General features: G+C 48.9%; 1 protein-coding gene across 1 annotated transcript; it reads right to left on the reverse strand.

Annotated features, from left to right (window-relative positions):
* Window positions 1-1055: 1055 nt before the first annotated feature.
* Ap1s1 (adaptor related protein complex 1 subunit sigma 1) lies at window positions 1056-6708 on the reverse strand. Its single transcript, XM_026396911.2, has 5 exons — window positions 6618-6708; window positions 4631-4809; window positions 3935-4043; window positions 2927-3064; window positions 1056-1774 (listed from the first exon to the last, which is right to left on the reverse strand). Exons 1-5 carry the CDS (start codon window positions 6618-6620, stop codon window positions 1727-1729), a joined length of 477 nt encoding a protein of 158 aa, XP_026252696.1. The 5' UTR covers window positions 6621-6708; the 3' UTR covers window positions 1056-1726.
* Between the last annotated feature and the right edge of the window lie 5729 nt (window positions 6709-12437).

A 12437-nucleotide genomic window follows, 5' to 3' on the forward strand; every position in this document is an offset into this window, starting at 1 on the left:
AAAAAGCAGTTCCAATTAATTGTGTGAAAATGTGTCTGTCTCTCGCCCTTTGGGCGTCCCTAGAGCCTGTCAGCTCTCTCCAAATCGCTCTGAATTTACCTCTCCTTTCCTCTCACTGTTGTAAATACCCCCCACGGAGGAAATAGTTTTGCTAAGAAATAAAAGTGACTATTTTATTAGGACTTTGTTCTCCATTATTCACCCGTCCCCTTGGGCCTGTGAGGTCCTTCCCAAGGGGCGGTGAGGGAAGCGCCGGCGAAACCGATCACTTTCTGCTATCCCCAGACCAAAGCGAGGGTCGAGTGGGAGAACAGGTGAAATCATATTTGGAGGGGAAATGTTTCCCGCTTCAAGCTTGGGGATAGGGCAGGTTAAAGTCATCAAGTATGAAGCCACAAGCTTCCAGTCCAAGACACTATAGCAGCCACTGTGGGTACCTGGGAAACTCTCCGTGGTCCTGGGTGGTACCCCACCTCTCCCTTAACTGCCCCATGAATTCCCTGGTCCTATGTACTTCACAGGAAATGTGGGGGAAAGGGGTTGACAGCGCAGAGACACCCTGCTGTTAGCTGTTTCTCAATCCTTCCTAAGCACAGACACCCTTGAACTCCTGATTCCTTGCCAAATGAAACTAAACCAGGAAAACGAAATCTTCCATAAGAAAATTGTAGCTGAGTGGACATTTGTCCCTAGGAGTCGCTTCTGCCTGGGTGAAGACAGTGGTCAGGCGCTGAGCACCCAAAACTGTTTGGGCAAGGCTGTCAGATGAAGCATGGAACTCCTATCTAAAGTTCAATTCCAGATAAACAATGAGTATATTTTTAGAACAAGTGTGTCCCCAATGACTGCGTGGGTTACATTTCTAAAATATGTGCTGACTGTCTGACATTAGAACTTAGTTGGGTATCCTGTATTTTTTCTTAAGTCTGGCAACACCCATTCTGAAAAAGGCTAACAGGTAGTGTACTCTTGACCTTCCAATGAATGCAGCAGCCCTGCCTTTCTTCACAGAGCACAGGCAAACCAAGTCCAGAAACACTTTTTCCTTTTATTTCAGAAGAAAGGAAATAAAGGTGGACACTTGCCCACCCCTCCCCCTTAGCTCTTGCCTCACCCAGAACAGAATGGAGGAGGCACAGGGCCAGTGTCCCAGAAAGCCTGCCCTTCCCCCAGCCCTTCCTTCCCTCAAAGTGGCAAGGTTAGAAAAAAATTAACTAAGTAGTTCCTGCCCTGGTGCTGGACAGGGGCCCCACTAAAGCCAAGGAGGAAGTGGGGGCAGGTGAGGGAAAAGGCCCCCTCCCAGGCAGAGAAGCTGCCCTGGCTGGCTAGGGGGAGGGTGGAGGTAGGTTTTGGGGCAGAGGGGAGAGAAGAGCCCTGAAAACCTTTTCCCTTTAACCTGACATATTTATATATTTACAGTGGTAAGTGGGGGAGGATTTCTGGGTGACATTGGTTCTTCAAAGGCAGGGAACAGCCAAATAGCACCCCATCTTGGTCACATTTTCCTGCCTTCTAGCTCCGAAAGCCTTCAGTGGGAAAGGGAGGGTGGAGGAAGGGAATGTTTGAAGGGCCGGAGCCCACGGCTCCCTCCAAAGAAGGTGAGGCGGCAGAGGAGGGGCAACTGGGTCCCACCAAGAGAAGGGCCCTGAGGGACACGGGAGAAGCAGCCACCATGCCCTGCCTCTCCACCAGCTCCCCTAGCTCCACGGGGCCCGGCCGGCAGGGGCTATGCCAGACCCATCTCCTCCAGCACACTGCGTGGCGACTCATCCTCCTGAGGCAGAGACAGGGTGACGCAGACACCAGGAGAGCAGGGTGGGTAAGACAACCGGCAACCACAAGGAAGGTGGCGGAGTTGGGGAGCACAGAGAGACATGGGGAGGGGGAGAGAAACCATCATGAGCCCAAGGCTGGGGTGGCTGCAAGCACTCAGGGGCGCTCACTAGCCTCCCAGCACCACCCCAGCACCCATAGTGGCATGGAAGGGACCAGGCTGGGCCCATCACCACCCAGAAAACCCACAGCCAGGAGCTGGGTGAGCAGGAAGCTTGGCTTCAGGGAACCTGGGACCAGAGCTGGAAACGTGCTTTCCTGGGGCTGGTGGGTATAGAGAGTAGGGTCCTATTTTGGGGGGTTGGGGGAGGTAGTAAGAGGTTGTCACCAAGTCCCTGAGGGAAGGTAAACTAGACTGCAGAGAGATGAGTCACTAGGGTCTCAGCAGAACACTAGTAATCAGGGTAGGGGTGCACCAGGGCCTGTGTGTATGGTGTGTGTATGTGAGAGACACAGACACACACACAGACACACACTGGACCAGTGACGTGGTGAGTTCAGTTTTACCCTTTTTCCTTGTGTAGGGATGAACCCCCCTCTGCCCCTTTTCTCCCCCTCCTCAGAGCCAGCTCAGGTCGGCTTGCTCGTCACTGCAGATTCCGGTGACTCATCTCCCTGCACCAAAGCTCAGCAGTGGCACAGCAGAGAGGGGGCAGGCAGCAATGGGGTGAGGGCGGGGGTGCTGGATAGCAGAGAACCAATATCCAGGCACCCTCCACCCCAGCCCCAATCCTCATGGCCGTCTGCTCCTGAGAAGCAAAGGCTTCTGAATGTGTGTGTTTCAAAAAAACAGGGAAGAGAAGACTGATCTCTGGGTGCCCCTCTCCAATTCTGAGAAACCCCTGACAGCGAGAGAAGCACTAGGTGGGGAAAGAGCTTGCAATGAGGGGACAACTGGCATAGATGTGTGATGGGCCCTTCTGCCTCCCATCCCATGGGGTCAGGGCTTGAGGGAAAGCTGGACAGATGGGCGTGGTGGCGGCCAGACACCACAGGGAAGGGGGCCCCCTTGGTGGCAGGCAGGGTGTCCAGGGGAGGAAGGGTCCCTTCTGCTGAGATGCTCTTCCTCCTCCTCACTGTCCCTGGCCCGTACCTCCTGCAGCAGGTCTGCCTGCTCAATAGCCTTCAGCACACTCTTCTTAGAGGTGTCCTGGACGTCCCCTCCCATCAAAAACTCATCCAGGATGAAGTAGGCCTTCTCAAAGTTGAAGATGATGTCCAGTTCGCACACCTAGGAGGGGGAGGAGAAGGCAGAGTGGCCCATCAAGGTGCGCCCAGTCCCTATTTCCCCATGACCACTCCCCTCGTGGTGGGTTCTTGCTCTGGGTCTCAGTTCTTCCACCCTGAGCCTCAGGACTTGGGTTTTGCTTCTTCTTCCCTCCTTCTTGACTCTTGCCCTCCAACCAGGAAATATGAACTGCCTTTGTCTATCCTTGTTCGTGGTTCCTGTTGCACTGCCTCTAATATCTGTGACACTGTTCCCACCAGAGGCTGTGTGAGCCTCCCTCTGTGGCACAGTGGACAGAGACACTGGCCCATGGGGTAGAAGACTTGAGTCCCAAGCAGCTGTACATATCATGGAGTGTCTCAGCCTCAGTTTTCTCATCTGAAAATGGGGATATCGACACCTCTTTATAGGATAGAATGAGGAGCAAACAAGAGAACCCCAAAGGGCTTTGTGGAGTGGGATACAGAATTGTCTGGCACAAGACTCAGGTTCCCCCCAGATAAGTGACTTGGATCTCTGGGGGTGGGGCCCTGGGCATTACTATTTTAAAAACTCTCTACAGGATTCCAATACAAAGCCAAGGTCAGAACCACTGAGGAAATGTGAACTTGTTTCTGTCCTAGCACAAGAAGTCTGAGCTGAGGAGATTAAGTGCCAGATTCTGTCCCTTCCCCACCCCACCTCAACCCGGGGCTTATTAAGGGGCGCAGCTAATAGGCTTAAAGCTTAAAAAGGGAGATTAATTACTGTTCTCATTGCTCCAACTGCATCTCTCCCCTGAGACTGAAGAGTAGAGATGACTTAGATGGACCTTGGAGTTGAGCAGAAAGGGGGATTTCTGAGTATAGAACCGGGGTGAGAGGGGAGACTTACGCTGCCGAAGTATTTGTCCAGGAGCTCCACATACCGGTGGATCAGCTCCAGCGTGATGAGCTCATTGTCTTGGCCCTCAATGGCGCAGCAGAAATAGAGGCTGGCATATCTGTGGAGGGGACACGAGAGACAGCTTGGAACTGGCTTTGGAACCCAGGTATTCTGAGCTTAAATCTCCCATCAGTCCAAGATCTGCGCCCCAGCTGGACACAGGCAAGTGGCCCTTGGGTACACAAAGAGTAACTGCCTCTCAGAAATAAGTAATGATGCGTCCTCTTTCCTTCTTGACCTCTGATCTGCTCAGTTTTGACTCAGCAAAAGCCCAAGCCAACTAACTGACCTGCTCAGAGAAGGAACTGGAAAGAGTGTGTGGGGGCGTGCGCACCTGTATGCTGGGAAAAGTGGAGCAAGGCCTCCGAATGGTGAGAGACAGTAAGGGACACGTACAGTGGACAAGATAGAGCCTATAGGGACAGAAGTATGTGTGTGGCAAGTGCCAGGTTTGAGCAACACTAAGCAGGGAACAAGAATTTCTTCAAGGGGAGTTTGGAAAGTACAGGAGGCTGGTGTTCACTGCTGTCCTGGGCTCTCGGTTCTCCCTGACCTAGGAGGCACCTATTTCTCTGCCATTTCAATTCTTTGCCAAACTTCAATCCAGCAGGATGCAGGCGGGTCTGAAAGCAGGTGGGGAGTCACCTCTTATAGACAACTTTGAGGTCCCTCCACTCCAGGAAGCTGCACATCTTGGGTTTTCGAGCCAGAACAACCTGCATAAGCTCCCGAACCATCTTCTTCCGTTCCTTATCTGACGTGGCCAGGTACCATTTTTGCAGCCGCAGCTTTCCCTGACGGCTGAACAGCAGCATGAATCGCATCTGGAGGACATGGACAGAGTGGAGGGTCCGAGATTTTGTTCTGAACCTCTTTCCTCCGTACATACAGGCCCAAATTCAGCCCCTTGATTCTCTAATTACGGCTGCCTGCTACTTTCTTAAAAAAAATCTACCCGCTGGCTGTCAACTCTAGGTGTTCCCACCAGTGGGTGACTTTCCTTCTGGCAGAAGCTATTGCTTTGGTGTGTCTGTCATTTGGGTTCAAGTTCTGATTCTAGTCTATGGCCTTCAGTAACTTGATTTATGTCTCTGGATCTCAGTTTCCCTGTTTGTAAGATGAAGATGATCAAACAACTTCCCTTTCAGAGCTGTTAGAAGGATTAAATGAGTTGATATATGTAACAGTGCCTAGCACATAGGAGGCATTATAACATGTTAGGTATTATTTTTATTCCCTGATGCCCATTTCCTAACTCTGCTTTCTAAAGGAAGTAAAATGCCTAACACAGTGACAAGCGGTACATAGTTAATGCAAAGAGATACCTGTTCCCTTCCATCCTCCTGTATCCACCACCATGCTGAAGTGGGGTACTTGTCTCAAGCTACCTCAGTTTTCCACCCCATCCTATTCATAAGCCCTTGCTGATGTCCCTAAGTGTCTTCCATGGACAGTCATATGTTCAGGGGTATCCTTCTCCAGATGTATACATGTGTCCAACACTGGACTTGGTGTCAGGAATGATCAAACTCCATCCTCCAATCATATGATCCCTAGCTCTTCTCTTGCTTTTAGGGTGCCTCCCACTAAGACCCACACTTCCCAGACATCAGATGACCGATCTCCCTTTCAGTCCCTTGCTTAGGACAGGGTCATACAGGGTGGCTCCCTTAGGGAATGTCTGTGGAACAAAGAGCAAGCTGGGTGAAGTGGGATGGAGTGCAGAGTCCTCACTACCTCGTGCACCCCAGCTTTCCAATTCCAGGTGTCCCTTCCTGGACTCATTTGCTCCCAACAACTCCCTTCTCCGTGGACACGAGCAGAGCTGGAATCCCCGGGTGTGTACAACAGTACTAGTTTAGTAGGTTAAAAATCAGGATTTGGAGAACTGTTTTTTTTTTTTTCCTTTGGGGGGTGGGTGGGATGGGGAAGGGGGAGAACCGAGGGGCCCCACGGAGCTCCCGGGCAGCCAAAACAGGGGGTGGGGAGCCAGCAGGAAGACGGAAGGCCTGGGTTCCGGAAAGAGAACAGAATGGGGGGCGGAGAACCAGAGGCACTGGAGCCGGGGATCCCCAAACCTGGGTCCCCAGCACCAACCCTCCAGCCCACTCGCCTCCCTACCCCAGCCCAGCCTGGGCGCGCATGGCCGGGAACCGAGGAGGGACGTACACGCCGGGACCCGGAAACAACGCCCTCCCACAGCCCGCTTTCTCGCAGGTCCCATCCTGTCTGGGCCTCAGGGGGAGAGCGTTCTGGTGACCCGCGACCCCCGCTCGCTCCCTCCGCGAACAGACCCCTCGCCCCTCGCCTTCGGGTGCTTCCCTGCGGCCGGGGTCGGGGCTCCCTGGACCGAACTCCGAACCCTGAGAGCTTCTGCCGGCTTGGGACGGTCCCGCCGCCCCTAGACTGTCCCCTCTCTTCGCACAAACGCGCCCCCTCCCCGCCCCTCTCCCGAGTGCCATTTCCAGCTCTTCCTCCCTAGGCCGGGTCGCCCACCCGCTCAGAGAAGTGGGTCCTCGGAGGACCAGAGGGAGGAAAGAGCGGCTCCCAACGAGGGCGGCCCCCAAGGACCCCCGCAGGTGCAGCCCACGCCCCTCGGTTCCCCCCTCCCCTCCCTCTTCGCACAGCCTACCATCCTGCAGCCTCCGGCTCGGCGCGTCCCTCTTCGGCCACCGTAGGTGCCAGCTCCACTCCCTTTCTATCCTTTCTCTTCCTTCCCTCCCTCCCTCTCCGCCAAAGCCCCGCCCCGTCCCGCCCCAACGCGGAGACCCATCTCACGGCGCACTGCGCAGGCGCCAATGCTGCGGGGCGCGCGGGCGGGGCTGGAGGCGGAGAAGCGGAAGCCATGGCAACCAGGTCCTTGACTTCAGCTTTGAGAAGCTCAGTCGTCATGGTAACAAGGCTATCTTGTGGGTGGGTTGGAGGATGGGGGAAGAGGACAATGAGGTCCTCGAGCTTTGGAGCTTTGGGGGAAAAAGGCGGGAAAAGGGGTGAGAGGTGTCTTTGGGGTTTTTAAGGAAGCAGGGAGGGCTAATGGGAGGGAGGCAGGCAGTTAAGAGGGAATTAGATGAGGAGAGGAGAAATTATATGGAAAAGAGGAAGACAAAGGGGTAGTGGGGGGCATGAGGAAAGTATGGAGCTCAAGTATGTATTGAGAATCTACTAGAACAACAGTCTATTAAAGAGAAATATATAGAAAGCCAGAGGAGTGAGAAAAGAAAAGGGAAGGGCTGGTATAAAAGGGATGTAAGGAAAAGGGGGAGAGAAAAAGAATCTTAAAAGGATAGCGTGGGTCAGAACTAAACAAGTAGGTGTAAAGATGAAGACAATGTAAATTGTAATGTAAGCCTTCAGTGGTGTGTGTGTGTGTGTGTGTGTGTGTGTGTGTGTGTAGTAAAGTGAAGGAGTATGGATTTAAGAGAAAACTTATATTTTGTTAGGTTGAAAAATTAATAACTATAGTCCCCATTATTCTCAGGGGGTTGCATTTCAAGACCCCAGTGGATTACTGAAAGCTTAGACAATTCCAGACCCTATATAAAGTATGTTTTTTTCCTACACATACATACATACCTACCTATGATAAAGTTCAGTTTACAAATTAGGTACAGTAAACGATTAATAATAATAACAGAAAGGGGAACAGCTGGGTATGGTGGCATACTCCTGTAATCCCAGCAATCCTGGAGGCTGAGGCAGGAGTATCCCAGATTTGAGGTCAGCAACTTGGTGAGACCCTAAGTAACTTAGCAAGACTCTGTCTCAAAAAAATAAAAAGGACTGGGGATGTAGCTCAGTGGTAAAGCACCCCTTATACAAAAAGGGGGGCGATTATAACAATATACTGTAATAAAATTGCCACTATGCTTATGCTTTGGAGCAGTTATTCAATAAGATATAGGTTACTTGAACCCAACCTTTGCAGTACTGCCACAGTCTATCAGCTATTAAGCGGCTGATGGGTGGGTAGCTTGTTCAATGTGAATACACTGGACAAAGAGATAGATTTGGGATGGAGCTAGATTACATCAGAATGGTGTGCAATTTTAAGAATTTATAAATTGCTTATTTCTAGAAAATATCTATTAATAATTTTGGACTATAGTTGATTGCAGGAAATTGAAACCACAGAAACTATGGGTAAAGGGAACTACTATATCTATCTCTAGCTTCTTGTTAGCAACAAATGATGTTTTATTATTATTACTTTATTTTTATCTTTTGGTACTGGGGATTGAACCCAAGGGTGCTTAACCACTGAGTCACATCCCCAACCCTTTTTAATATTTTATTTAGAGACAGGGTCTCGCTGAGTTGCTTAGGGTCTTGCTAAGTTGCTGAGGCTGGCTTTGAACTCATGATCCGCCTGCCTCTACCTCTCAAGCTGCTGGGATTATAGGCATGTACCTCCGTGCCTGGCCAATGTTATTATTTTTTGAATAGCCTTTGAAGCACTTTTTGGTAAAATCTTATGTCTTCATTTTTCTTGTTCTTTGTTAACCACAATTGTTACTAATAAAGTGGGTATAAGAGCATGCTATAATAAAATTGCTACTTTTGCACTTTAGAGCAGTTATTAAAAAAATACAGGTTACTTGAACACAAGGCAGTACTGTCACAGTCTACCTGATAATTGAGGCGATTACTACATTGTTGGTGAATGATGAATATAGAGAATCTGTGCACTAGAAGTAACTAGAGGTCAGATGTTCTGGTGACAAGAGGGAAGGCCTAGTTCACCTGGTGTGGAAGCTTGTCTCTAACCCCTACTAAAACGTATGGCCTCAAGGGAGTCATTGAACCCTTTATCTTCTTGTTTTGAAAACTAAGAAAGTGGTGGGAAATCTTGGAAGGTGATTTTGAGGATAAAGATAAGATATAGAAAATATTTGCCACATTGTAAATACTTGATAATAGTAGCTATTATTTCCCCCTCTCAACTTGTTTCATTTTTTATTCCTTTCTTTTTCATTTCCCTTCCTCCTCTGTCTATCCTTTATTGCTTGCTAATGGCCTAATCTAAGGCAGGTGGTATATACCAAGGAGATCTTGGTGATGGCCCAGAGAGTTGACTGAATGATCCTGGCATTACTTATTAGGTAAAGCATAAGATCAATAAAGCAAGTTGTTAGAATCAGAAAGGGTGAATCATAATGGAGTTGAAATAAGGAAAAGGACAGAAAGCAAAACAAATGAACAGAAGTGTGTCCCTGAGAGAGAGAAGGTGGCTACATATAGGGAGCGAGGTGAAGAGGCAGCACCTGCCCACATTGGGAAACTCTAGAGACATCAACTCCATATTCCTTGGATAGCTGACACTTTCTAGAGTTCCTCGTCTCAGTGTGACATGTCTAATTGCAGAAAAGATAAGATTAATGAGGGAACTGTTAGAAGATTTTGCTCATGTGGAATAACAGAATTCAAGTGGCTGAGACGAGTTAGAAAATGGTGGACTGGGTTTCTTCATTGTTAGTGAACCTATGAGTTAATAGAGCTGGTGCGCGGAGATGAGTTGACTTGCTGCAGTGGGCAGATGGGTGCAGAGTCATTATGGTGTCTGAGCTGGTGAATCACTTGGTGAAAGCAGTGTTAAGGACATTAATCACATAGTAATGTGTGGGACAATTTGAAAGGACAAAATGGAAGGCTGGAAGATCATTGAAGAGGCCGTTTTGGGAACCCAGGTGCAAGGATGAAACGGGGAGGGGCAAATCAAGAGAGATGCCTGTGATGGGCCCACCAGCATCCAAGTGGGGAAGTAGGGAGAGGACTCCGGGATGAGCCTGGAGGCTTGGTGACTCCCTCAGAATACCTGGAAGAGGTGAGATTCTCCTGCATAGCTCGGGAGGGTGTTTGTACTGTCATCCCCCAATCCACACTGACAGCTCCCCTTGCCGTCCCTCATGTGGCTGTAGAATGGTTCCTGCAGCGTTTGGAAGGATGGCTCAGCTGGTTTCAGAAGCCCGGTATCCTTTGAGCCTAGGATCTGCATTTCCCCCTCTTTTGATGCCCTTGGAACCCACTTTGGGTTCATTCTTTAAGTCATTACCTGAGTCAATATGTGCTACTCTAATAAAATGCCTCCAACTGAGTGGTTTATAAAGAACAGCAATTTATTTCTCAAAATTCTGGGGGGTGGAAAGTCCAAGATCAGCTGGTTTGATGTATAAGAGATGCTCTCTGTTTTCCAAGATGGTGGCTTCTTCCTGTGTCCTCACATGTTGAACGAAACCAAAGGGGCTATGTGGAGGGCAGGCTGTGCTCTGCTCTGAGTCACTTCATGATGTGTGGAAAAGCAGTTTCAGGCTGTGCCTAAACCTGAATTGCTCCATGTTGTAAAGCAATCGTTTTACAAAAGGTAGTTTGCCATAAGCTTCTTCATTTTCAGTGCCCAAGCAGAATGACTGTGCACCTTGTTTGTACAAGTAATGACACCATCTGCCTGGCACAACCATAAGGCACAAACTGACGAATGAATTAACCATGCTAATAAGAGTAACCACCTGTGGACTGATGGAATTAATCGGAAGCACATGGATGTGCAGGTATATCAAATTCATCTCAGAAAAACCAGACCACTGAATGATGCAGCCCACGCACCTGAGGCCCATAAAAGGAGGGGCACCCTCAGACTGGACATGGTGGCACCCTGATCCCATCACCTGGTCACTGGTTGTGAGCTTTGCCCAGGAAAATTGGCACAGTGATGAACTTCTGATTTCCTGTCCCGTTGGGCTTCAGCAGAACATGGTTCCTTCTGCCTGTGACGACCCTGTATGGCCCACTCCAAGCTGACATCTCAAGCTGACATTCTGGAACTGCCATCCATCTGGACCTTGGCCTAGAATAAGTTCTTGCGTGTTGAACAAGCTCTTGGTTGGTTCCTAATCTTATTTGATCACCTACAGGGACCTTGCGTTAGAATCTGCCCTCTGCCTTCCCTCTCAGTTATGAATCCCTGTGGCTGTCTTAACCCTTTTTTAGTCTTTCTGTGCACACACACACACACACACACACACACACACACACACAGTGTGATGTGTGACTTGAGTGTAAAACTATTAGAAATTAAGATTGGAACTTGCATTTGCCCAACTTTTGATACCATATAACCCATGAATATTCAGTAAACTGCCACTTATGAAAATGGGAGAGCACATGAATTTACTGTCATTGTTGAATTCTGACATTGTGGAAAGACACAGACATGCTTGGTCTATGCTAGTGATAGCATGCTCCCAACAGGCTAAATAAATAAATATAATTAAGAGGATGGAATCCCTCAAGCTCTTTTATAAGGACACCTAATACTCTGCATGAGGATTGCTCAGTCACCTCCCAGAGGCCACCTGCTTAATACTGTTGCATTGGGGAATAAGTCTCAACTTGAACTTTAAAGCAGACTCCATTATTCAAACCATCTTGGGCGCGATGGTGCCTGTGATTAGCAATTCCTGAGGTTGAGGCAGGAGCATGGCAAGTTCGAGGCCATCCTGGGCAATTTAGTGAGAGCATGTTTCAAAATAGAAATAAGCCCATAAAGAAAAAGGTTTGGGGATGTAGCTTAGTGGTAGACCACCCCTGGATTCAATCTCCCAATACTGCAAAACAAAAATAAATAAATAAAAAATTAAGAGGATGGAATCCCTCAAGTTCTCTCTCTTTTTTTAATATTTACTTTTTTTTTTTTTAGTTTTAGGTGGACACAATATATTTTGTTTCTATGTGGTGCTGAGAATTGAACCCAGTGCCTCACACATGCTAGGTGAGTGCGCTACCACTTGAGCCAAATCCCCAGCCCTTCAAGCTCTCTTATAAGGATACCTAATCCTATGCAAAACATAACAGCAATAGTTCATAATTCCCTGATGATGTCATTTGCAGTTTTTTTAAAACTCTTTTTAGTGATAATTCATACGGAACCTTACATGCTCTTACCCTCAGTCCTGAACATATGTATACTTTCTGTGGTAGTTTTGTCATTCTTTTTTTGTCTCCTAGACTCTAGACCCCCTTCTTGCAGTTTGGTACCACCCCATCTTGAGTCTCCAGAGACATAGACCAACCATCCCACTGTAGCATTAGAAATTTCCAGATATGCTATTTTGCAACCTCTTTTGTGGGCACAGCATGGCCGTGTCTGGTGGCCTCTTCCCATCTGTGCACCTGCCTGGACTTTGGTCTAGGAGTGGATGAGGGGATGGAGGGTAGGTTAGACTCTGTGAAGGGGCAGAGGGTAAAGTTCCTGGAATGGCAGTGCAGTCTTGTTGGGGACTGCCCTGGGTCTAGTGAGGGGATGGGTGTGTTGTGGGGGGCTCAGCTGAGATTTGGGGTTTTGTTTCTAGTATGAGACTTGGAGACTTGGGTCCCTTCCTTTTGAGCTTCAGTTAGAAAGAGTTGGTTTATATCCAGGCATGGTGGTGCACACCTGTAATTCCAGTGACTCAGGAGG

The sequence above is a fragment of the Urocitellus parryii genome, chromosome 9 (assembly GCF_045843805.1).
Source record: "Urocitellus parryii isolate mUroPar1 chromosome 9, mUroPar1.hap1, whole genome shotgun sequence".
Classification (NCBI taxonomy): Eukaryota; Metazoa; Chordata; class Mammalia; order Rodentia; family Sciuridae; genus Urocitellus; species Urocitellus parryii.

Coding starts and splice junctions, on each gene's coding strand:
- Ap1s1 (XM_026396911.2), bottom strand. Junction 3,065..3,934: donor TGGACAAATACTTCGGCAGC/GTAAGTCTCCCC, acceptor TCCCCCTCCTAG/GTGTGCGAACTGGACATCAT. Junction 1,775..2,926: donor AGGCAGACCTGCTGCAGGAG/GTACGGGCCAGG, acceptor TCTCTGCCTCAG/GAGGATGAGTCGCCACGCAG.